Below are 21,422 nucleotides of genomic sequence, written 5' to 3' on the forward strand. Positions count from 1 at the left end.
TTCGAACAAATCTAAACTTATTCTGAAATTTGATGCTATTTCCGACATTTATTGCTTTCATTCAATAAAATTTTAAAAAAAATGTAAAAATTATGGCGTTTTACTTTGTTGCAGTTTTTCAACCTGTGTACGCAAATAATTCCTCCTCAATTAAACATGATTGGAATATTGATCTCCCGAGAAAAATACATTTCGTTTCCGAATAGAGAATCGCATCGATAGAATTATAAAAAAAATTAACATGTTATGAATATGCTTAGCTTAGTTACTATAATCACTTTCTTTTGGGTATATTTAGATAGATTATAAATATATTTAATAAAAATTATAATTAGAATATTTTACGTTTTTTTTTTTCATATGAATTTTAAATGTTAATGATTAACAATAATACAAATTGTTTTCACATTTTTGCTTTTAAATAAATATTTTCAAGTCAAACACTCCATACATACTACATAGTATATGAAAATAAATTAGTATTACTGGTCACCAGCTGTGGCTATGACATGGATTTGCATCGATTTTGTTGAATTGTATAGTTGGCCCGGTGGGAATGGTGAAACTTTCGAATGAGTATCAGTTTTAGTTTTGCTACATGCTATGTACTTGGACAAACGTATGCTTGGCATTGGCAAAAATCCAGTACACAATGGCATAACATCCAGAGAAATTGAATGACTTTCGACATCTTTCATGGAAATGATACCTTAAGTAAATTTTATGTTATTGCAAGTGGATGGAATTTATTTTCACTGAAACTTACCCGATGATCGACCACACACCGCCCAGGAATTTTGATCGGACAACACCTCATACATTAAATCACTATAGGGATTTGCGTGTATTTTGGTTATTTTCAAATTTAAATTGCACACCGATTTCAAGCGACACAACTCATTGGGTTCCAGCTGGGCTTGGATTTTGAACAGTGTCACATAGTCGACCAAATCAAAAGCACAACCAAAATTACGCAGCAAATAGGGTTTCTCCACACTCGAATATTTTGTCATGAAATGCACTTTGATTACTGGGAACTCTGATTCCGTTCCCAAAGGCTCTACTTGTATTTCATAAAGGAAAAACACGGTCAGGGTTTTATAAATCTCCTTAAGAGAAAGAAATGAAAAGAAAAAAATTATTAGTAAATCTTCCATCACTATTTGCTTTTCAATTTGAAATCATTGGATTACACACAATTTTTTGTTGTGTTGCAGGATTCAAATCGATCAAACGTACACCAGGCACATCGCATCGCACCCGTGCCTCTGTCAAATACAGATGCGCCTCTAAACCCCTAACAATCACTTGCAAAAACTTCTGAGTACCACAGGTGTGCAGGTGACAGGAAGCCTCTATGGCTGGCTGGAATTCAATGGGTATCTGTAACTCATTGCGCGACCAGGGGCAACTCAGTGTAATGTGATGTTCCAGGTGTTTGGTCAATTTGCGCCCAGGCACATCCGTCAACACTTCCAATGGTATGTCACGTTCTTCGAAAGATCTGAAATTCGTCAGAGGCACATGAAGCACACTTTCGAACGAAGTATCTTCATCGGGGTTTTCTTTGTTGGTATCACAATCTTCCTCCTTTACTTGGTTCAGCATCCGTATTCGAAGGTTTTTTGAGCATTTAAGTGTTATTTTGGCATCTGGAGGAAATATAAAGCTACCACCGGAAACATGTAAGCGTATGGGTTGTTCTATGCCTGCTATAAGAGTTTTGAAATGTAGAACGGCCGTGGCCGGTTTTGTTGTGATGTCGAATGGCTGGACTTTGACAGGCAAGTGTTCGGACAAAAATTCCAATTGAGACATACGTAAACGTAGCTAAAAGAGGTCATAAATTAAAAAAGCCATTTTGCATTGGAAAAAATGCATTTGCTCACCTGCTTAAATTCCCACTGTCCCACTCGAGTACCCTTTGTTTGCAGCTCAATTATATTGGCTCCTGGCTGTATAATAATATTCTCCACTGTCACTGAATTACTAAAATCCGATTGAATACTGGGCGAAAGTTTGCGTTTAGTACTACTTGTTCTTCGAACAGGCTGTTTGGGCTTCGGTGTGTCACAAGCCACCGAAGCACAATCTAGTTTATTGTCTTGTTTACGATTCAATAGCAGAGAGAATTTCATACGATTGTCTTTGATGTAACCAGCTGCCTTTTGGGCCATTGCATTTGGAGTATTCACTTGATTGGGCAGTGGGGCTATGTAACGTTCAAACGACAGCTTAATTTCGTCCACTAGAATTTCTCGAGGATATAGACTTTCGAATTGCACCTCGACCCGTATTATGTCATCTTGAATGATGGGTTTTTGATTCAACACCTGGATATTGTTGATGCGAAAATGATCTTCCAGAACACAAAAATTGGCATTTTCCAAGGATGGTTGGGCGGAGAGGGCAGAATTGAGAGATTTTAGAGATTTGAGAAATTCATCGAAATAAAATGAGCGCACCAATGTTTCCAGTTCTGGACAACAGGAAATGGCACTACATGTCTTGGTGTAGGCCATGGCATCACCCATTTTGCGATAACAATTTGCCAGTTCTAGCAATGTTTGAGAACAGAGCGATGGCCAATTTTCGGCCTTAAGCTCTCGCAGCAGGTCGGTAAAAAATCCCACAGCTTTGTGTGGCTCATTTAGGGCACAATAGAACTTGCCCAAGTCCAGGCCAACCAAACGTGCTGACCTGAGACGCGATACATGTTTGTATGTGCTAATGGCCAATTCAGCTAGTTCCAAATATAGTTTTTGAAAGGCCTGGTTCGAACCCAAGGCTTCCTTTAACTGCTCTGGGGCCGATTTTCGTGGTTTGCGGGCAGGTGAACGATCTCTTTGTTGAGGTGTGGGATTTAAGAATTGATGTTGCTGATCCATGGGGGTATCTCCAATACCTGCAGACAATTGCACTACAATGTGTAGCTGGGCAGAGCTTGGAGTATATCCTGGCAAAAGACCACAAAGTTTTCCCAATTCGTATAACTTATCCTTGGCCAAATTCCAAATAGGAGCACAATGTTGAAAGCAGGTGACTTCTTGGGGTTCCATTGACATTTCACACACTTGCAGTACCTCCAGGGCACACACGAACTCCCAACAGGCCAACGCACCTTCCTGGTATTCCAATTTAACCAATTCCACTTCTCTCAATGTGGAAAACAAAAAGGCTAAGAGCCTTTTTGCTATACATGGAGTGTCATTGCTCTGCTGCAACAAATAAGCTTGTCGTTCGAATAAATAATTTCGAAATTCCAACAACGATACGCCATCATTACGAATTTTCTCTCGCAACTCAAAACGATCCTTTCGCCTAAGGCAAATGCCGTGGAAGGACGTAAGTGGTTTGCGGAAATATTCCAACCATTTTTGTTTTTCACCAAAACTAGAGTTTGTTATGAACTGTGAGAAAATTGCATCCAGTTCATCGTATTGTATCAGGGCCTCTGTGTGTAGCTCCAACTTTTCAAAGACCAGTGCCAAGTCTTCTTGCATAAAGAAATATTGACGAAAGTCCCAACCATCATGATTGCGTTTTTCACGTTTTGAACGTATAAGTTCTTCATATTTGCCTATGTTACGATTATAACTGGTCAGCATTAGGAACCTGTAAAAATTTAAACATAAAAATGTGTTCATCACGATGGGTATTGATTTAGCGATATGTATTGGAATTTATAGTTATACCTAATGCGCTGCACTAGACATCTGAAACTCTCCGTGGATTTCTGTTCAAATTTGGCAGGATTTAGTACCGAAATACAACGATCCTCATTCTTGGCACCAAAATCCAAACGTATCTTATCCAATACTGTTGTTCGCTGTAATAAGTTTTTGGTCTTTCGTACATCTATGGTCTCGACCAGAAGTATCATCCAATCACTAATGTCATAGCTGGCCAATAATTTTAACCATTTTTCTATTTCCTCATGGGTAGTTTTTTTGTAGTTGTCCACATCCTGGAAAGATATTTTTGAGATATTATGCGGAAATCTCTTTGTTAGGCATGTTCAACTTACATTACATTCCGTTACATAAATATGCAGTATGGGATGCTCCAAAATGCTCCATTCACCTGTTTTGTACTTTTCCAAAAGTTTCTCATTGAACGGCTGAAACTGGGCATCAAGTCTTACATGTTTTGTGGGTCGATGTAGGGTACGACGCCACTCACAAGTGTCCAGGGGTATAGCATTTGTTATTTGGCCCTCCAATGACCTAAATAATGGAGCAGCACCCGTATCTTGCAAAGAAAGGATAAGATTATTTTAGAGAGTCTCAGTAAGGGGTTTGCTATGCGTAATTACTCAAACAAAAAAACACCGAAAGGCAAAATGTGAAACTTACAAGTTATTATGGGTTTAAAATTCATATTTTATTGTAAATTGTTGTATTTATTTGATTTTTTTTCTAGTTTTTTATTTTTTCAAGTTTTTTCATGACGACGACCGTCCACCATAAAATCAACAGCTGACGTGAAAACATACACATAAGAGAAGAAGAAGAAGATTACAATTGTCACTTGGAGTCGTACATTAATACCGTCTGCTATATCATCAAATGGCGTTTATTGTAGTTGGCACTTGGTTCTTAATTCTACTAAGCTATTAAAAATGTATAATTATAACATTAATAAAAATTAGTTTATTTTCATTAACAATTTCACAATTGAGAATCCACCATACAACCTCTCTCCCTTCTCTCTCCCCCTCTCTTTGACATGTTACGTGGGAAGGCTAAAGAATATCAATGTTTATAGACGAAAGAGAGATAAATCAAGAACTAGCAAATTATGAACAGACAAACCTATATTCTTCGTATTCCCTGTGTGTCAGATGTTTTGTGAAACGTCAAATTTATTATAGAGTGAAAATATATTTTTTTGTCGTCGTCATGTTTAGGAAATAAGAAATCGGTTTGCTTAACTAATTAATAGAAGACCAACTTTGAAAACTTATTCCTCGTCTAATGCTGTAGCCCCCAGATTGGCCAATTAACAAATAGGACCACAATGGAAATGGCAAAAAGTTTATTTGGAAGAGATCATGATGGTTATGTCTCTTCCAAAGAACATACGGTAAATATTGTAAATTAGCATAATAAGGAAACAACACATTATTGTTTATATTTTCAGAAAAAGCTACAGACCCTCAATTCGGAAGATAGCATTGGCGAAGAACTTATTACAACAATGGAGGAATTGAGTGTGGTAGATGGACTAAGACCCAATCCGGGGGGTCCATTTTCAGCCCTGACCCCCTCTATGTGGCCACAGGAAATTTTGGCAAAACCCGAGTCCGATAACGGCAGTGGTCCCAATGATCAACCCGATTATAGATTTGATGAATTTGGATTTCGTGTCGAGGAAGAAGACGGACCAGAGCAAAACTCCAAAAAGCTCTTAAGTATTCCATTTGTCGAAGATGCCCAACACCGTTTGCAATGGATTGCCCACTTGGAGTTTTCTCACAATAAAGAGGCCAATGAATTGACGTGGGAGAATGTGGGTGTAATGTTGCCACGCACCGAAAAGTTACGGAATATGGTAAGAGAGGGCATACCCCATTCCCTAAGGCCACAAATGTGGATGCGACTCTCAGGGGCATTGTCCAAGAAGCAAAAAAGTGAGACCAGCTATCAGGAGATTATAAAGGCATCGGCAAATGACCAATTAATGACATCGAAGCAAATTGAAAAAGATCTTTTGCGTATCTTGCCAACTAATGCATGCTTTAGCAATCCCAATAGTACTGGTATACCCAGACTTAGGCGGATATTAAGAGGTAACCAAATTACATATTGCTTTTTTAAAGCTACATGCAGTTAGAATTTAATATTTTCTACACAGGTATTGCATGGCTTTATCCGGATATTGGCTACTGCCAGGGCACGGGTGTAATAGCCGCCTGTTTGCTTCTCTTCATGGAGGAGGAAAATGCATTTTGGATGATGGCAACCATTGTTGAAGATCTCTTACCAGCCTCATACTATTCATCCACATTGTTGGGCATTCAGGCCGATCAGCGGGTCATGCAAACACTTATTGCCAATTATTTGTCGGCCGTTGATGATAGCTTGAAAAAACATGACATTGAACTTTCCCTCATTACCTTGCACTGGTTCCTTACTCTGTTCGCCAATGTTGTTCACATGAAAATATTGGTTCGCATTTGGGATTGGTTTTTCTACGAGGGAAGTATTGTGCTATTTCAACTTACATTGGGTATGCTCAAAATGAAAGAAAATGATCTGCATAATTTGGAAAATTCAGCTCAAATATTTAACTCGCTTTCCGATATACCAGGCATGATAGATGATGTTGAAGTAAGTAATTTTTTAAAAAAATATTAAGTATCACCTTCAAAACAAAACATGGTTGTTGTGAGGCAGTGCGACAGTAAAATAATTCCTGTACTGGTGGCGTTAAGAATATACGTGTGTAGAAAAAGAAAATATAACCAATTATTTTACCATTTCTAGGTTTTGTTTAAAATTGCCTTGGAAGTTGGTGGTTCTTTAAGCCAAACGGTGATTGATACACATCGACGTCGCCACCTGGCATATCTAATGGCAGATCAAGGAGGCCTTGTGGGCAATCCAAATTCCCTACCCAATTTACCAAAACAGCATTTAGCTCGCCGACAGGTGCGTAAGTCGAAATCAATACTTGAGACTTTGTTATTCCGCGGTGATAATGGCACGGAGGAAGTGAAAAATAAAAATATCAGGCAAACCGAAATATTGGTAGACTTACGTGAGGCCATACTGAAAGTAGCTCGTCACTTTATTGCCATAGAACCAAAGTTGGCAAATCACATCCAATTAACGGCAGACTACAGTACCCAATCGCATGCTAAGGATCATGAGAATTTTATAAATGTGGCACGAACGCGTAAACGAAGGGCCAAAGCATTGCATGATTTCGAACGGCATGATGACGACGAGTTGGGCTTCAGGAAAAACGATATCATAACAATAATTAGTCAGAAAGATGAACACTGTTGGGTGGGAGAGTTGAATGGTTTACGTGGTTGGTTTCCGGCTAAATTTGTGGAGTTATTGGATGAACGTAGCAAACAGTATACTTCTGCAGGAGATGATGCCATATCGGAGACCGTAACCGATTTAGTTAGAGGTACATTAGCCCCGGCGGTGAAGGCGTTTTTGGAACATGGCATGAAAAGGCCAAGCTTTTTGGGTGGTCCCATACATCCATGGCTTTTTATTGAAGAAGCCGCCTCAAGAGAGGTGGAAAAAGACTTTGAATCGGTATATAGCCGCTTGGTGTTATGTAAAACATATCGTTTGGATGAGGATGGTAAATTTGTAAATGGATTTTAGTAGAAAGCTTTTTTAACTGATTTTCCTTTCAGGCAAAGTATTGACCCCCGAAGAATTGCTATACCGCTGTGTCCAATCCATTAATCAGTCCCACGACGAGGCCCACGCCCAAATGGATGTCAAACTACGTTCTCTGATTTGTTTGGGTCTCAACGAACAGGTTTTACATTTATGGCTGGAAGTCCTATGCTCTTGCCAAGATATTGTACAAAAATGGTACCACACCTGGTCATTTATCTTCTCACCAGGATGGGTACAAATTAAATGTGAACTCCGTATACTGGCACAATTTGCCTTTAATCTCAATCCCGATTGGGAATTGCCGCCAAAGCGTGGCAAGGAATCACAACCCCTTAAAGATGGTGTGCGAGATATGTTGGTCAAACATCATTTATTCTCATGGGATTTGTGAGATTGTGTACAAGAAGAAATTTAAATGTTAATTTGATAGTTTTATTTTATCAACTCGAACGAAAGAATGACATTCCCGAATTTGTTGTAGCTTTCATGTTTTTTTTTTCTTTTTATTTAGTTTAAAAGTTATTTTATTTCTAATAAGGGTTTTAAAAGTATATATTTTTTCAGAAAAGTTATTATTTGTTAACATATTGCCTGTATCTAAAACGAAAATAATGTCTGAAATATGTATCAATCTACATAAAAGATGAATGCTTTTACATCTAGAATTATATTTAATTTAAAAGTTTGTTTTTTGTTGAACATGATTCTTCTACCACAAAAATGTGCATTTATGTTAATTTAAAAAAAATATTATCAAAAACAGTCTAAAAAATAATCCATGTATTGCAGCTAGCATACAATATATATATATATGTAACGAGAGATTTAGATAAGCCTATCATATGAAAATCTTATACCTTGCTTGTAATTTTCCTTTGAAAATGTTATGCAGAATTTGAAATCTTCACTTAAGTGCTTCAACTTACTTATATAATGTTGTCGTCAACCCCCCAAGTTATTATTTATTTATTAAACTACTAAATATATATATATATATATGTACCTTTAAAATATGTACTTCAAAATCATATTAAAAATAAATATTTATAATATAAGCATTATATTGTACAGCATATATATTCTTTTAACCATTGGGGCAGTGAGCGCATTTACATTTAAGAAATATTAATTCCTTGACCCTTGCGACGATCACAATGCGCAAGGGAGATGTACGTGGAATTATTAACTCATAACTCGAATTGACGTAAATCTTACCACACATATAGGGTAACCAAAGCTTAAATACACCCTCCAGAAAAATTTCGCGATAATACTCGGCATTTATTCTTATGCCACGGTCGATTAATACGAGCGGAGAGCGACCATCGGCTGTTATGGCGGCCCACACCATCACCATGGCCGGCGCTCGAGCTCTGGTGGCCAACGGAAGGTGCACATTTTCAACTGACCTCTTTAGTAAGTAAACACGATGATTTTGTTTGTTTAAAAAAAGGGCTGGGCAAGAATGTTTTCTCATCGGAGAAAACCAAATTCGGCAGTTCACCACTTTCGGCCAAGCGAAGCAACTCTTTAGCTCTTTTGAGTCAATTTTCTTTCTGCTGCGGTGTAAGTTCTTGCACTTGGAATTTCTTTGGAATTTCAATGGCTTTACCCCTAGCTCATTTTTCAATATTTGCCTAATGGAATATTGCGATATATCCAGATCACGAGCCATTTTTCGGCCGCTGCGACGCGGAATTCGATCAAATCGCATTTTTGACTTTTCGAACCATTTCTGCTGATGTTACTGTTTTCTTCCGTCCATTTCCTTGACGTCGGGCTACGCTACCAGTATCACAGTAACGAGCGATGCTAAGAGACACAAAAGATTTATTCTAGTCAAAAGTTGGTCGCAGTTTTTCATCAGCATTTCATCTCACCCCGTACATCATAAACATAACGTTCAAAAAAAATTGCTATTTAAATAGAAATCATTTTTTATTTATTAAAACTATTATACATTTCCTAAAATAAGTATGAAACATCCATTCCAAATATATATTATTGATATTATTCCTTTAAAAAATATGCAGTAGGAATTAACTGCCCACTAGACCCAAATAGTCGTCCATCAATGTTCCAATTGCAAACTACAAAACAAACACAATTTATTAAATTTAAAGTTCTGATAATGAAATGCAGAACTTACAATGCCAGTGGCGTCGACACGTGTACCCACAATCTTTAAGCGAATTTTATCTTCACCCGATATTACAACATCTTCGTCTTTCGATTTGTAACAAGGAGGATTGCCATTGGGACAGAATTGCATATCGGCAGGGATGGACTGAAAATGAAAATGTCATATTTATATAGTCATGGTGGACGTGCTTGTTGTTTAAAATCAATGGCAAACTTCTTAGTTTAATTATTTCAAAAAAATTTAGAAAACAACTATGGCATTTGTGGTTATTGGGTATTTTTCAATTTCCAACTTTAAAGTTGTTACCTTAAACATGGCTCTATTTACACCATACAAAAATGGACAGCAATGAAATCAGCAACATATTGAGAAAATCAACTAAACAAAAATATACATATATTTAAAAAATAAAACATACTTACATGGTGAGATATAAAGCACGACAATGGTCCGATTTCGGCAAACATGCCCACCTGTTACCAAGAAATAAACCAAAAAAATAGTGAATTGTGTTTCACAATTTGCAAACAACAAACATTTCACCTTATTAATTTGTTTAACTACGGCATCAAGTACCTCTCCCTTAAATGGCCGGAAAACAATAGCTTTATATTTGACCGGATAAACCACAAAGCCCTGACCCGGTAATATTACACCAGAACCAATTTGATCAATTGTTGTCACAGCTATAACAAAACCATATTTTCCGGTACATGTTCCCTCAACTTCTGTGTACAGTTTCTGCTTGACAGTTTCCAAGAGTTGCGGTCCAAAGTAACGTGGATGTAACAAAATTTCATGTTCCAGAGAAATCTAAAGATAATTGTAATAATGTAATAGAATATGGACACAGGGAATGTTATACTTACATGATAAAACATTGTGTTAAGCTAGTAATAAAAATAATTCAAGTGCATATAAACAATTTTTTTGGATTCCTCTGCAAGAATAGCCGAGTCTGTGTTAGGGAGAAGTAAATCGACTATGGACTGTCAACTTCATTTTTCAACTTAACTACACATCCCTAGTCCAGTGGTGCTAACTACTTTTTAAAATGCTAATGGTAGTAAAAGTGGTAAACTGTTAATGATTTTCTACTTTTAATTGTGTTGTTGATTGAATTCACAGGACGTTTACATATAAATGGATTATCCCAATGGATTTAGATTAAAATTGTCATATCCATTACGTATACTTCAAATAAATCCTCTTGAAGTAGGTTAACCCTCCAAAAAGTTCTAACGTAAAAATGGCATAAGGCACCAATGATAAAAAAATTAGGCAGATCCTTGGAAGAAGCACACATTTGCAAATTATAAATTGTTAATAGCAAGAAACTGAACGACCAATATAAAATTACACTCAAAAATGTACGTTAGGCCCCCATATAAAAATTTTGTTAGAAAAATAAAAATGAACAAAACCAACTGTTGCAAATTTAAAAGTATATATTTATATTTCACAGAGTTGCATATTTCTAGTTTCTTTTAAGTTGAGCAATCTTTCTTATTGAGCCATGGATATGTTAAAATTATTCTAATGTTTTTTAATGTTGTTTTGGAAAATAAGTAGATTTGTATATGTTTTCCTATGCGACCCCAATCGGAGGTTGTTATGATATGCATTTCTTGACAATTTCAAAAAATTTGAATAATCCTTCATTCAAAAATTTCAATTCCAAAATTGGTTTGACATATCATTGTCCCATCACCTGCATCGATGCGTTTACCTGTATTCTTCTACCATGATGTTTGATGTGGCCACTGAGCTACGTTGCCATATTGGAAATATGAGAGACTTTTGCTGTCAAAACAAAACAGCTGTGTTACAACCCAACATACATACGAACAAAACAATCATATCGCATTTAATTGATGCATTCTTTTCAATTTCTATAATTTCACAATACGATAGGTTCTAAATAGCAGAATGAATGACATCAGACGTCTGAAAGATCAGCAACGCGAAAAACATCCTGGATTTGATGCCTATATGGAATGTATGACCCGGTCATTGTTTACCGGTTTGGCATCATTTTGTCTTGGTAAGTTTTATTTTGTTTTGCTAGTTACGAAGAAGAGTTGTAATTGCTTGCATAATTTTCTTTTGGTATTTTGCGTTGTTTTCAAGGGTTTTCCGGTTTTTACTTCGCCCAGAAGATCGTACAATCGAAAATACGTTATCCTCAACAATATAATATCCTGATCTCCACTTTGGCAGCAACTGTGATAGGTTACGAGGTGACAAGTAAAAGAACAAAATCGTGTCAAGCAGCTTGGATGGCAGTGGAAGATAAACATAGCATACTTAAAGAAAAAGATTATTAATAAAAAAAAAACAGTTTACACAAACAAATATCATGCTTCTCAAACAATTGGCTAATAGATTATTGTCCTTGAGGTCCGTGTCCGTACAACGCTTTTTGCTAAATCCATGTGGAAGTTATTACACTCCGATTGCCTGTTCCTTACAATGTGTTCGTTTCAAATATACACCAAATAAAGGAGTACAAGGTATACGCAATCGAAAGAGTCAATTCGAATCGAATGTCAATCAACAAGAAAATGAGGATAGTGAAGATCGAGAAAATGAAGAATTTGGTCAATCGTTGAATTTGGACGATAGGTAATGTCCTTAAAATGTTTCATTGACGAGGTAGCTTTTAAACTATTCGTAATAATACTCCCATAATTGCAGTGAATACGACCTAGTGGCCAATGGGGCCATGCGGGTTACACGAAAATCCACACAACCCCAAAACGTACTGGTCATACAACCATATGTCAAGTGGTCCGTTAAACGTACCACTAACATCACTCCAGAAGACCAAATACAAGAAGCTGAAGCTCTGATCCATTCAATTACCAATTGGCGGGTGGCAATGTCCATTAAAGTTCCCCTGGAATCTTTGGAAAGAAAAACTTTGTTTGGCAAAGGAAAAATGGAAGAACTGAAACAAATCGTCAACGAATTGCGCTACAACAAAAGTCACAATCAACAACCACTTACCTGTATATTTGTTAGCAAAGGAACCTTAAGTTTTGCCCAGAAATCTCTGCTGGAAGCAACTTTTAAGCTTCCAGTAATGGATCGTTATTCGGTGCTAATACAAATATTACGTTTGCATGCCACAAGTGCTGAGGCACGTTTACAGGTGGCAATGGCCGAGATACCGTACATATGGGGCCAAGCCAAAGATTACAACACCTCGAAATCAACTAAACTTGGCTACTCACTAACGGACACACAACGTGATATCTTGAAAACTCGCGAAAAGAAATTAAAGGCGGAATTGGAGCGCGTAAGAGCACATAGGTGAGAAAAGACCATGTTAGAAGAATACGGGTAGACGCATCGACGCAACTGTTGGGACAATGAACTGTCAAACCTATTTTGAAATGGAAAATTTTGAATGAACTTTTTTTTTTCAAATTTGTAAATATTTTTGAAATTGGCTCTTTAATATAGCATATAAAAATTTACTGGTTTTTGACCAAACATTTTAAAAATTTTGACCATCATGTTCCCAAGCTTTGATACATCTACCTGTATTCTTCTACCATGGAAATGATATTAGAGTATTTTTCAAAAAAAAGTAAATAACTTGATTTATTTTAAATAGAAAACTTTTGCGCAATAAACGCAAACAAAACAACTATCCAATAATTGCCGTTGTAGGTTACACAAATGCGGGCAAAACCTCGCTAATCAAGGCCTTAACCCAGGAACAGGCCATAGAGCCAAGGGACCAGTTATTCGCAACCCTAGATGTCACGGCCCATGCTGGGAAGTTGCCATGCAATTTAGAAGTAATTTACATGGACACTGTGGGTTTCATGTCAGACCTACCCACCGGCCTGATTGAGTGTTTCGTGGCCACCTTGGAAGATGCAATGCTGGCCGATGTTATTTTACACATACACGATGTATCGCACAATTGTTATGGCGCACAAAAGCAACATGTTGAACAGTCTCTGAAAAGTCTAACAGATAATTTGATTGCTTCCGGAGCGGAAGAACCCGCCACATTACCAACAATCATTAATGTTGGCAACAAAATCGACCTATTGGCCAGGGGAAAAAGAACGATCGAAGATTTCCAAGGATTTTTAGTTTCAGCCAAGAAACAAAATGGTCTGATGCCTTTACTCGAAGAAATCGAACAACAGGTACTCAAAACAACGCAACGTAGAAAAATTACAATACGCGTGCCCAGTGGCGGTCCCGAAATGTCTTGGCTGTATAAAAACTCGGCTGTGGTAAATATCAAGGCCGATCAGACGAATGCCCAAATACTCTTAATGGATATCATAATAAAAGAAAGTGTTTTGCAACAGTTTAAGAAACAATTCTGCAAATAAATACAATTTATTTTTTTTTAATTTTAAGTCTCTGTAATTGAGGAGAACAACGCAGTAAATATAATTTTTTTTTAAAATTGCACTAAACTATACACAATGTGAGTATAATAAATACAAAATGTCCTAATGAAACTTGTTATTTTTTTCTTATATATAATAAAAAAAAACACATTAAAATTGAAGATAACCACACACACATTAGAGCTAAACGATGGCTTATTGTTTTTGTACATAATATTTGTTTATTATTAATGTTTTTTTTAAATGCATTATATTAACTAATGACTTGGTAATGGAATTTCATTTTTTTTTCGTTTAAATGCACGGCCAAAAGGTAAATGAGAACAACTTGGGACTGGGACTGGACTAGGAAGGAGGAATGTTTTTGAATGCGTGCGTGCCTTTTGTAAAACGTACTTATATTATGTTTTGAATATTTTGTAAAGCCTGCGTTGTGCAACAACACGTTGCAGCACAATACAATACTTTAAATCATCATCATCAAACAAAAAACCAGGAAAATTAAGTAATTAATAATTAGTCAAGTGGAGATCATTACAGGGTGAGATAAAGAAAACTTCAACCAACTTCAGACTGCTGTCATTTCTAAGCCACTCGACCGATAGCTGTTAAAATTATTCCAGTGACAGATCATTATATTGTTTACAAAAGTATTTTGATGAGAATTTTTCAGAAAAAAAGTTATTCGTGATGGAATTCAAGCGTGATAGTGTGATTTCTTTATATTTGGCTGGTAACCACAAGTGGCTATCGTTAGAGCACTCCAGCATTTTAATCTGAATAAATCTTTTGTGTTTCGTACCATCGCCCGTTACCGTGATACTGCTAGCATAGCCCGACGTCAAGAAAGTAGACGGAAGAAACCAGCAACATCAGCAGAAATGGTTCGAAAAGTAAAGAAGCGACTTGATCGAAACCTGCGTCGCAGTGCAGTGCATCCATTCTGCAAATATTGAAAAATTAGCTCGGGGTAAAGCCATTGAAATTCCAAAAGAGAAATTCCAAGAACTTACATCGCAACAGAAAGAAAATAGACTCAAAAGAGCTAAAGAGTTGTTTCGCTTGGCCGAAAAGGGGGGAACTGCCGAATTTTGTTTTTGGTTTTCTCCGATGAGTAAACATTTGTTGTCTACCAGTTTTTAAACCAACAAAATGATGGTGTTAACTTGCCAAAGAGATCAGCTGAAAATGTACATCTCCGGTTGACCACCAGAACTCAAGCGCCGGCCATGGTGATGGTGTGGGCCGCCATAACAGCCGATGGTCGCTCTCCGCTCGTATTAATCGACCGTGGCATCAGAATAAATGCTGAATATTGTCGCGAAAATATTCTGGAGGGTGTATTAAAGCCTTGGGCACACAAAAATTTTGACGGCAGACTATGGTCATTCAAACAGGACTCAGCACGCGTCACCCAAGAATGGTTACAAAATGAGATTCCTGACGTCATTTCCAGCGCACAATGGCCACCAAAATCTCCGGATACCCACCCGTTAGACCATTGTGTCTGGAGTATTTTAGAAAGCAAGGTTGGCACCAAAAAATACCAAAGTGTCGATCACCTCAAGCAAGTGCTTGGCCGGGAATGGGCCAAAATACCGCAGACCGACATTTGGGCAGCATGTGATGGTTTCATTGGCCACTTGAAGGCCATAATTTGTGCCAAAGGTGAGCAATTCGCACAAATCTAAACTTATTCTAAAATTTGATGGTATTTCCGACATTTTTAGCTTTCATTCAATAAAATTTTAAGAAAAAAATGTAAAAATGATGGCGTTTGACTTTGTTGCAGTTTTTTTATCTCATCCTGTATACATAGTACCTATATATACTAACCAATAATCTCTTCTCAAGAGGTGTTTGGACTTGATTTATATAATATCTACCGTCATGGTAGACTTGTGGTGTACTGTGTAGACATATATGGAATTATTTGCACCTTAAATACAATAACCAAAAAAACACCTTTAAACTTAAAATTAATTTAAATCTAAATGATTACATATGAAATGAAACAATGGCATTACCATGACAATAACAACCAATGTACCTAGAATGCGGGCATATGTGAGCAATGAATGAACGACCTTCTTAACTCTTTGCAGAAATGAGGTGATTTTGTTGTTGGCGCTCTGCTTCAAGTCGGCTGAAAGTTATAACTTTGATGATATGGCACATTGCCAATACTGTTTAAATGGCATCAAATTGCAAAATGCCAGCAGAAATTCCTCCAAATCATGCAACGACTTGTTTGGAGATATTTTAAAATTACCCGTTTCACGATTACGCAGCAAATACGAACTCTGTACCAGAGAGTGTAAGGCTATGTTTAGATTATCCAATGCCAAACAATAGGGATGGACGTGTAGTGGACAGCTATTTGTTAACAGCATTGATTCAATCTGTTTTTGTACAGCTTTCAAAATGGTTTTTGGTGAGAACTCATCGTTCTCCGTGGCAAGCTGCGGGCAGAAGAAAAACTATTAATTTTCCGAAAAAATAAAAATACAAATAACAAAAACTACCGAATTCAAGGCAACAACAAGTTGATAGTAAAGACACAGGAATGGTGAGAGGGCCGTAAGGATACTGCGGCTACATTCATTATGTTGAACTTGCACAGATCCCATCTGGGAGATGTGCAAAACTCCATAATCTTTTAGAAATTTCAAATTATGCTCAAATTCCTAAGAAATAGAAGAAAATAAATAATCTTATCTCTTTTTCTTGATGAAATGACTCTGAAACCTTACCTCCAATTCCCGATTAGATTCGACAATGAATTCATGTTTAAATACCTCATCCAAGGCATCAACTTGTTGGGATAAACGTAAAATAGTTTCCTCGTGTGATCCTGAGATTTGTTTGCTCATTTTTTGCTGTTGCTCCTCCAATTGTAGTGCGGCCATAATCAGATAGCCAGGCCTGGCAAGCCAAAACAGACAGGGATTCATATACAACTGCAATGCCATACTGGGCACAGCCACAGCCATGGTCCGAGGTGATAGGGCGTGGGCTTTCAGACGACTGATATCAATTTCCTGGGCCAACAATTCTACCGGTACTTGTGTGAACTCCAGACGTCCTTGCTTAAAATGCACAATATTTGAGTGTATTTCAACGGTTTCAATAATTTCCGGTTTTATGCAATTCACATCGGTGGCCACGTGGGCGCCCAACTTCTCAAACATATCCTTGAGCATAATAATGCCACGCGAGATTTCATCAACATTCAAGGATTTATCCATATAATATTGGCTGGCAAAATATAGGCTTATCATATTAAAAGTTGTTATAACAATGCGTCTTTGTTGTTGGTAGATAATCTGAAAAGGGGGATGGTTAAAAAATTAAATATTTAATTGAAATTTATTTGTCCTACCTCCGTGGCCAACTTCTTAACCAATTCTATTTCATGTTTATTTAATTTCTGCAAATGTGAACCCAGTGTGGCCCTTTTCATTTTATCCAAACTGCAGCTTTCGCCAAAGAAGTCCTTTACCGAAATGGGCTCACCAAAGTCCAAATACATTTTACCAAAATTCTCATCAATTATTTTCAAGGCCTTAAAGAAGCCCTTTGTCGACTCTTTAGGCTTGGGCACACCCAACAGCTCGTAAACAAACAATTGTTCCTCCAAAACTCGTTCATATGAGACGCTGACGGGAACTATAGTTATGTCCGAAACTTCTCCCGTAAAAAAGGGTTGTAAGGCCATTGACAGCAAGCCAACTTTCGGTACCAAGGCCTTGAAGTTGCGACTTCGGGTGCCCTCAATAAAGAACTCCACACCTATGTGATAGGAACCAACCAAGGCATACATATATTCGCGAAATACGTCCCAATACAACTCATCATTCGAAAAGGAGCGTCGCATAAAGAAGGCACCGGTTTTTCTCAGCATTGTGCCCATGGCAAACATGGAATGGAAATCTGCAAGGAACGTATACATTATGGATGAAAACCATTTTTCTAAATTACATGCATCTTACCCATTCCAGCAGCAATTCCCGGTATTTCAATGTCATAATGAAAACAAATATATGACATCAATATAAAGTCCATGTAACTTCGATGACTGGGCAAATAGAGTACGGGATTTTTGCCCAAACCCTGCTTCAGGTGATCCATGCTGGCCTTGTTCACATAGATTCCCTTACAGATGCGCTTGCCAATGGCTGTTATGGCAATGCCACACCAGCGTATAATGGCCAAATTGCGATCCAAACCAATTTCGTCCAATATCTCAGACACCAATTGTTGCATCTGTTTGGCGGGACAGTTTTGTTTGGCCGCATAGTAATCGATTAGCTGGCGTATTCTTTCACTTTGCAGGACATGTTTTTTCAGTTTTGTTGGATCGAGATTCTTTTCTAATTTAAATGCTACCAATGGATTGTATTCTTTGGTCATAACTGGTTCTTTCCCATCTTCAAGGATATTTTCAAAATTCATCATATAATTGCCATTGTCATTGCCAGCCATTGTGTGGGTGTGTGTGTGAGAGTTTGGGGGAAGGCGATTTATTTAACTAGGATTTGAAGGTAGAACGATTTATTAGTCACTCTGTTTCCAAGCTAGACAAGCAATAAATTTATTTTTAGGGGTAATGTGTTTGTAAATACTCATTCATATCTATTAATGGCCTGGTGGTAATCTTATCAAAATGACAATTTTCGCCACTAAATGGTGTTGGTTATATGCACTAATTAAGAGTTTTGAATATGTTTCACCAGATATCTACAGTGATGTGAGGTATTTTTTTAGAAAACAAAAAATAAACACCGATAAGTTTGATTGGCCAAACACCTGTCACAAATAACAAAACACTATGACTAAGCAATAACATACTCCACCTGTGGGGTGTCCAAAAATCTTCAAGGGGCAGCGAGGCCCATAACGACATTGTGTAGTGTAGAAACAAACATACAACTGAGAAATCAAAATATAAGCAATCAGCAGCAGTGTTGTAAATCTTTCTATATGTTATTTTGAAGGACCTTTAAAGTGAAATGTTAAAGGATTCATGCCTATATCCCTAAAGTTAAATTTAAAAAATAAAATAATATTTTCAAGGCTCTAATAATCGTGGACTTTTAAGAAAACCATAAGATCTGTACACCCGAGTTTATCAACAATACAGGGTGAGATTAAAAAACTGCAACAAAGTCAGACACCATCATTTTTACTTTTTTTTAACTCATATTGAATGATAGCAAAAAATGTCAGAAGTTGTATCAAATTTAAGAATAAGTTTAGATTTGTTCGAATTGGTCACCTTTGGCAAAAATTATGGCCTTCAAACGGCCAATGAAACCGTCACACGCTGCCCGAATGTTGATCTGCGGTATTTTGGCTCTTTTCCGGCGAAGCGCTTGCTTGGGGTGATCGACACTTTGGTCTTTTTAGTGCCAACCTTGCTTTCCAAAATACTCCACACACAATATTCCAAACGATTGGTATTCGGAAATGTAGGTGGCCATTTTTGGGTGGAGCGTGCTGAGTGCGATGGTGCTGACTCCTGTTGGAATGTCCAAGGTCTGCGGCCAAAATGTTTGCCTGCCCAAGGCTTTAATACACCCTCCAGATTAATACGAGCGGAGAGCGACCATCGGTTGTTATGGCGGCCCACACCATCAACATGGCCGGCGCTTGAATTCTGGTGGCCATCTGAAGGTGCACATTTTCAGCTTTTTGGAAAAATACACTAAAATGTGCGGAAAGGTCTTCAGAGTCCTTTGGATGTGGATTTTCAAGTTTTCGAAAGAACTGCAAATTTCCACTGTAAACCAATGAAGTTCGACTACATTGCATACACCTGTTATAGTGCTGCTGTAGGAAGACGGGTCATTTGACTCTGTTTTCTTTCTGAAGGAGTAATTCAATATATTCTTTATTCCCAAAAAATATTGCGATATTTAATCACGACAAATTTAGTCATGCAATCATTTAAACAAAAACCTATGTGTTGACTTTCTCCCATTCAGTTTAGAGGATGTTGACTGTATCCCTAGATTTTGACAAAATTAGAAAAACAATATGTTAATTTAGTGAAATACAAATAAAAGGCCCCAAAAGCAAAGAAATGCAAATTGGCAAAATATCCACTGGCACTGGAAAGATGATGTCGGTGTTTGTTAAGTAATATGTAAATTGTTGATTCGTTAATTTAAAACCCCACTGATGCGTTCATCTATTTGTTTTAAATACAAAATGCCATTTCAACAAACAAGTTTCTTTTTTAATTCTAGCTTTAGTAAATATTTACAAACCAAATAAATAATTTCAATCCGGTTTTACAATGCATTTCCTTAACTTATCGCACTTATGTATTATTAAAAAAAACCATTATTATATTTGCAACAACAAAATCAATTGTGTTTCAAAATATCTCGGTAACGATGCCAACTTTGAAAGAGATAAAAAGAGCCAAAGAGAAAGTGAAAGAGAAAACTCACAAACATAAACACCAAAGAGAGCCATATTTAAAAACCAACCAACCACCCACCACCACCCCTTGCAAATACACATGTTTACATACCGAGAAAGTAATGTAAAGTTGGTAGTCAAAAATTACTTTTACACAATTAACAATTTACTTTAAGCACAATAATACTGCATAATTAAAATAACAACATTTACATGCACTAACTTTATAGCAACAACTCAAATTTGTTGTTGCTTACAAAAAAACACAACAAAAACACAGTTTGTTTTCATGTTTTACACGAAATTTTGATGATTGTGCTATTCATTCATCGATTTTTCTCAAAGTTTTGTCACATCAAAAAACCTTTTTCTACATAATGGTAATTTAGCACCACAGATGTTTCATTTCACATTTAATTACTTTACTAGCGTTTGCTTTTTTCGTTTATTACCTGACAATTAGAAAGCGTCTTTCACCGAAGTATTTTTTTCCAAAAAAAAAAATTCTTGCGTGCAACGGTCCGTGTTTACGTCGGTTTGCAAAAATATTGTATATCAACTGACGCCGATGAGGCTAAATCGACAGCCCCGAAGTGTAAAATTCTGCGATTGAGAGGGAATGAACAAATGTCAGGGATGGTAACACCAAATGTTTAATTTAATCAATGTACTTTTCCAAACACTAAATACAAATGGAATGTGATATAATAATGCATTTAAAAATGAAAAATTAAATAATTAATTCTACTGCATGATAGAATTAAGAAGTCAATATCATATAAACATGTATTAAAAATTACTCATTTGTTCGCCTCATTGTCAAAATGCATATATATGAGTATTTTCTATGCAGTACATTTTTTCAAGGTAACTTACGAAAAAGGCTGATATGGAATTACTTATTTGTCTATACCTTCTTAATTGTTCCATGGTATTAAGTTGAATCGCTCAATAAGAAAGGTTGCTCAACTCCAAAACAAGAAGGAAATTTTCGCGGATATTCCAAAAGATTGAAATTGAAATTTTTTATTCAAAACAATACATACACAAAATGTGTATATGTTTTGACAGAATAATGGCACCAAAAGAAAAAAATAT

At 36.8% G+C, this 21,422-nt stretch overlaps 6 protein-coding genes across 6 annotated transcripts; 3 read left to right on the forward strand and 3 right to left on the reverse strand.

Annotated features, from left to right (window-relative positions):
• Positions 1 to 265: 265 nt before the first annotated feature.
• LOC101898677 (trafficking protein particle complex subunit 10) lies at positions 266 to 4,604 on the reverse strand. Its single transcript, XM_005187443.4, has 7 exons — positions 4,356 to 4,604; positions 4,028 to 4,251; positions 3,696 to 3,967; positions 1,890 to 3,615; positions 1,198 to 1,830; positions 767 to 1,109; positions 266 to 709 (listed from the first exon to the last, which is right to left on the reverse strand). Exons 1-7 carry the CDS (start codon positions 4,378 to 4,380, stop codon positions 483 to 485), a joined length of 3,450 nt encoding a protein of 1,149 aa, XP_005187500.1. The 5' UTR covers positions 4,381 to 4,604; the 3' UTR covers positions 266 to 482.
• Positions 4,605 to 4,816: 212 nt separating this feature from the next.
• Positions 4,817 to 8,428, forward strand: LOC131800640 (small G protein signaling modulator 3 homolog). Its single transcript, XM_059118183.1, has 5 exons — positions 4,817 to 5,085; positions 5,143 to 5,791; positions 5,857 to 6,332; positions 6,489 to 7,326; positions 7,382 to 8,428. The coding sequence occupies exons 1-5, from the start codon at positions 5,020 to 5,022 to the stop codon at positions 7,759 to 7,761; spliced, it is 2,409 nt and encodes an 802-aa protein (XP_058974166.1). The 5' UTR covers positions 4,817 to 5,019; the 3' UTR covers positions 7,762 to 8,428.
• Positions 8,429 to 9,367: 939 nt separating this feature from the next.
• LOC131807207 (DNA-directed RNA polymerase II subunit RPB7) lies at positions 9,368 to 10,539 on the reverse strand. Its single transcript, XM_059132282.1, has 5 exons — positions 10,383 to 10,539; positions 10,057 to 10,326; positions 9,936 to 9,986; positions 9,520 to 9,657; positions 9,368 to 9,460 (listed from the first exon to the last, which is right to left on the reverse strand). The coding sequence occupies exons 1-5, from the start codon at positions 10,392 to 10,394 to the stop codon at positions 9,410 to 9,412; spliced, it is 522 nt and encodes a 173-aa protein (XP_058988265.1). The 5' UTR covers positions 10,395 to 10,539; the 3' UTR covers positions 9,368 to 9,409.
• A 794-nt stretch (positions 10,540 to 11,333) lies between these two features.
• LOC101897980 (transmembrane protein 141) lies at positions 11,334 to 11,868 on the forward strand. The gene is made up of 2 exons (XM_005187439.4): positions 11,334 to 11,557; positions 11,644 to 11,868. Exons 1-2 carry the CDS (start codon positions 11,443 to 11,445, stop codon positions 11,838 to 11,840), a joined length of 312 nt encoding a protein of 103 aa, XP_005187496.2. The 5' UTR covers positions 11,334 to 11,442; the 3' UTR covers positions 11,841 to 11,868.
• Positions 11,869 to 11,872: 4 nt separating this feature from the next.
• On the forward strand, positions 11,873 to 14,006 carry LOC101898156 (putative GTP-binding protein 6). The gene is made up of 3 exons (XM_005187440.4): positions 11,873 to 12,138; positions 12,211 to 12,828; positions 13,136 to 14,006. The coding sequence occupies exons 1-3, from the start codon at positions 11,873 to 11,875 to the stop codon at positions 13,872 to 13,874; spliced, it is 1,623 nt and encodes a 540-aa protein (XP_005187497.2). The 3' UTR covers positions 13,875 to 14,006.
• A 1,665-nt stretch (positions 14,007 to 15,671) lies between these two features.
• On the reverse strand, positions 15,672 to 20,872 carry LOC101897697 (dihydroxyacetone phosphate acyltransferase). The gene is made up of 6 exons (XM_005187437.4): positions 20,777 to 20,872; positions 17,888 to 18,426; positions 17,278 to 17,828; positions 16,649 to 17,221; positions 16,421 to 16,582; positions 15,672 to 16,357 (listed from the first exon to the last, which is right to left on the reverse strand). The coding sequence occupies exons 2-6, from the start codon at positions 18,378 to 18,380 to the stop codon at positions 16,049 to 16,051; spliced, it is 2,088 nt and encodes a 695-aa protein (XP_005187494.2). The 5' UTR covers positions 18,381 to 18,426; positions 20,777 to 20,872; the 3' UTR covers positions 15,672 to 16,048.
• Positions 20,873 to 21,422: the final 550 nt, after the last annotated feature.

The sequence above is a fragment of the Musca domestica genome, unplaced genomic scaffold, assembly GCF_030504385.1.
Source record: "Musca domestica strain aabys unplaced genomic scaffold, Musca_domestica.polishedcontigs.V.1.1 12, whole genome shotgun sequence".
Lineage (NCBI taxonomy): Eukaryota > Metazoa > Arthropoda > Insecta > Diptera > Muscidae > Musca > Musca domestica.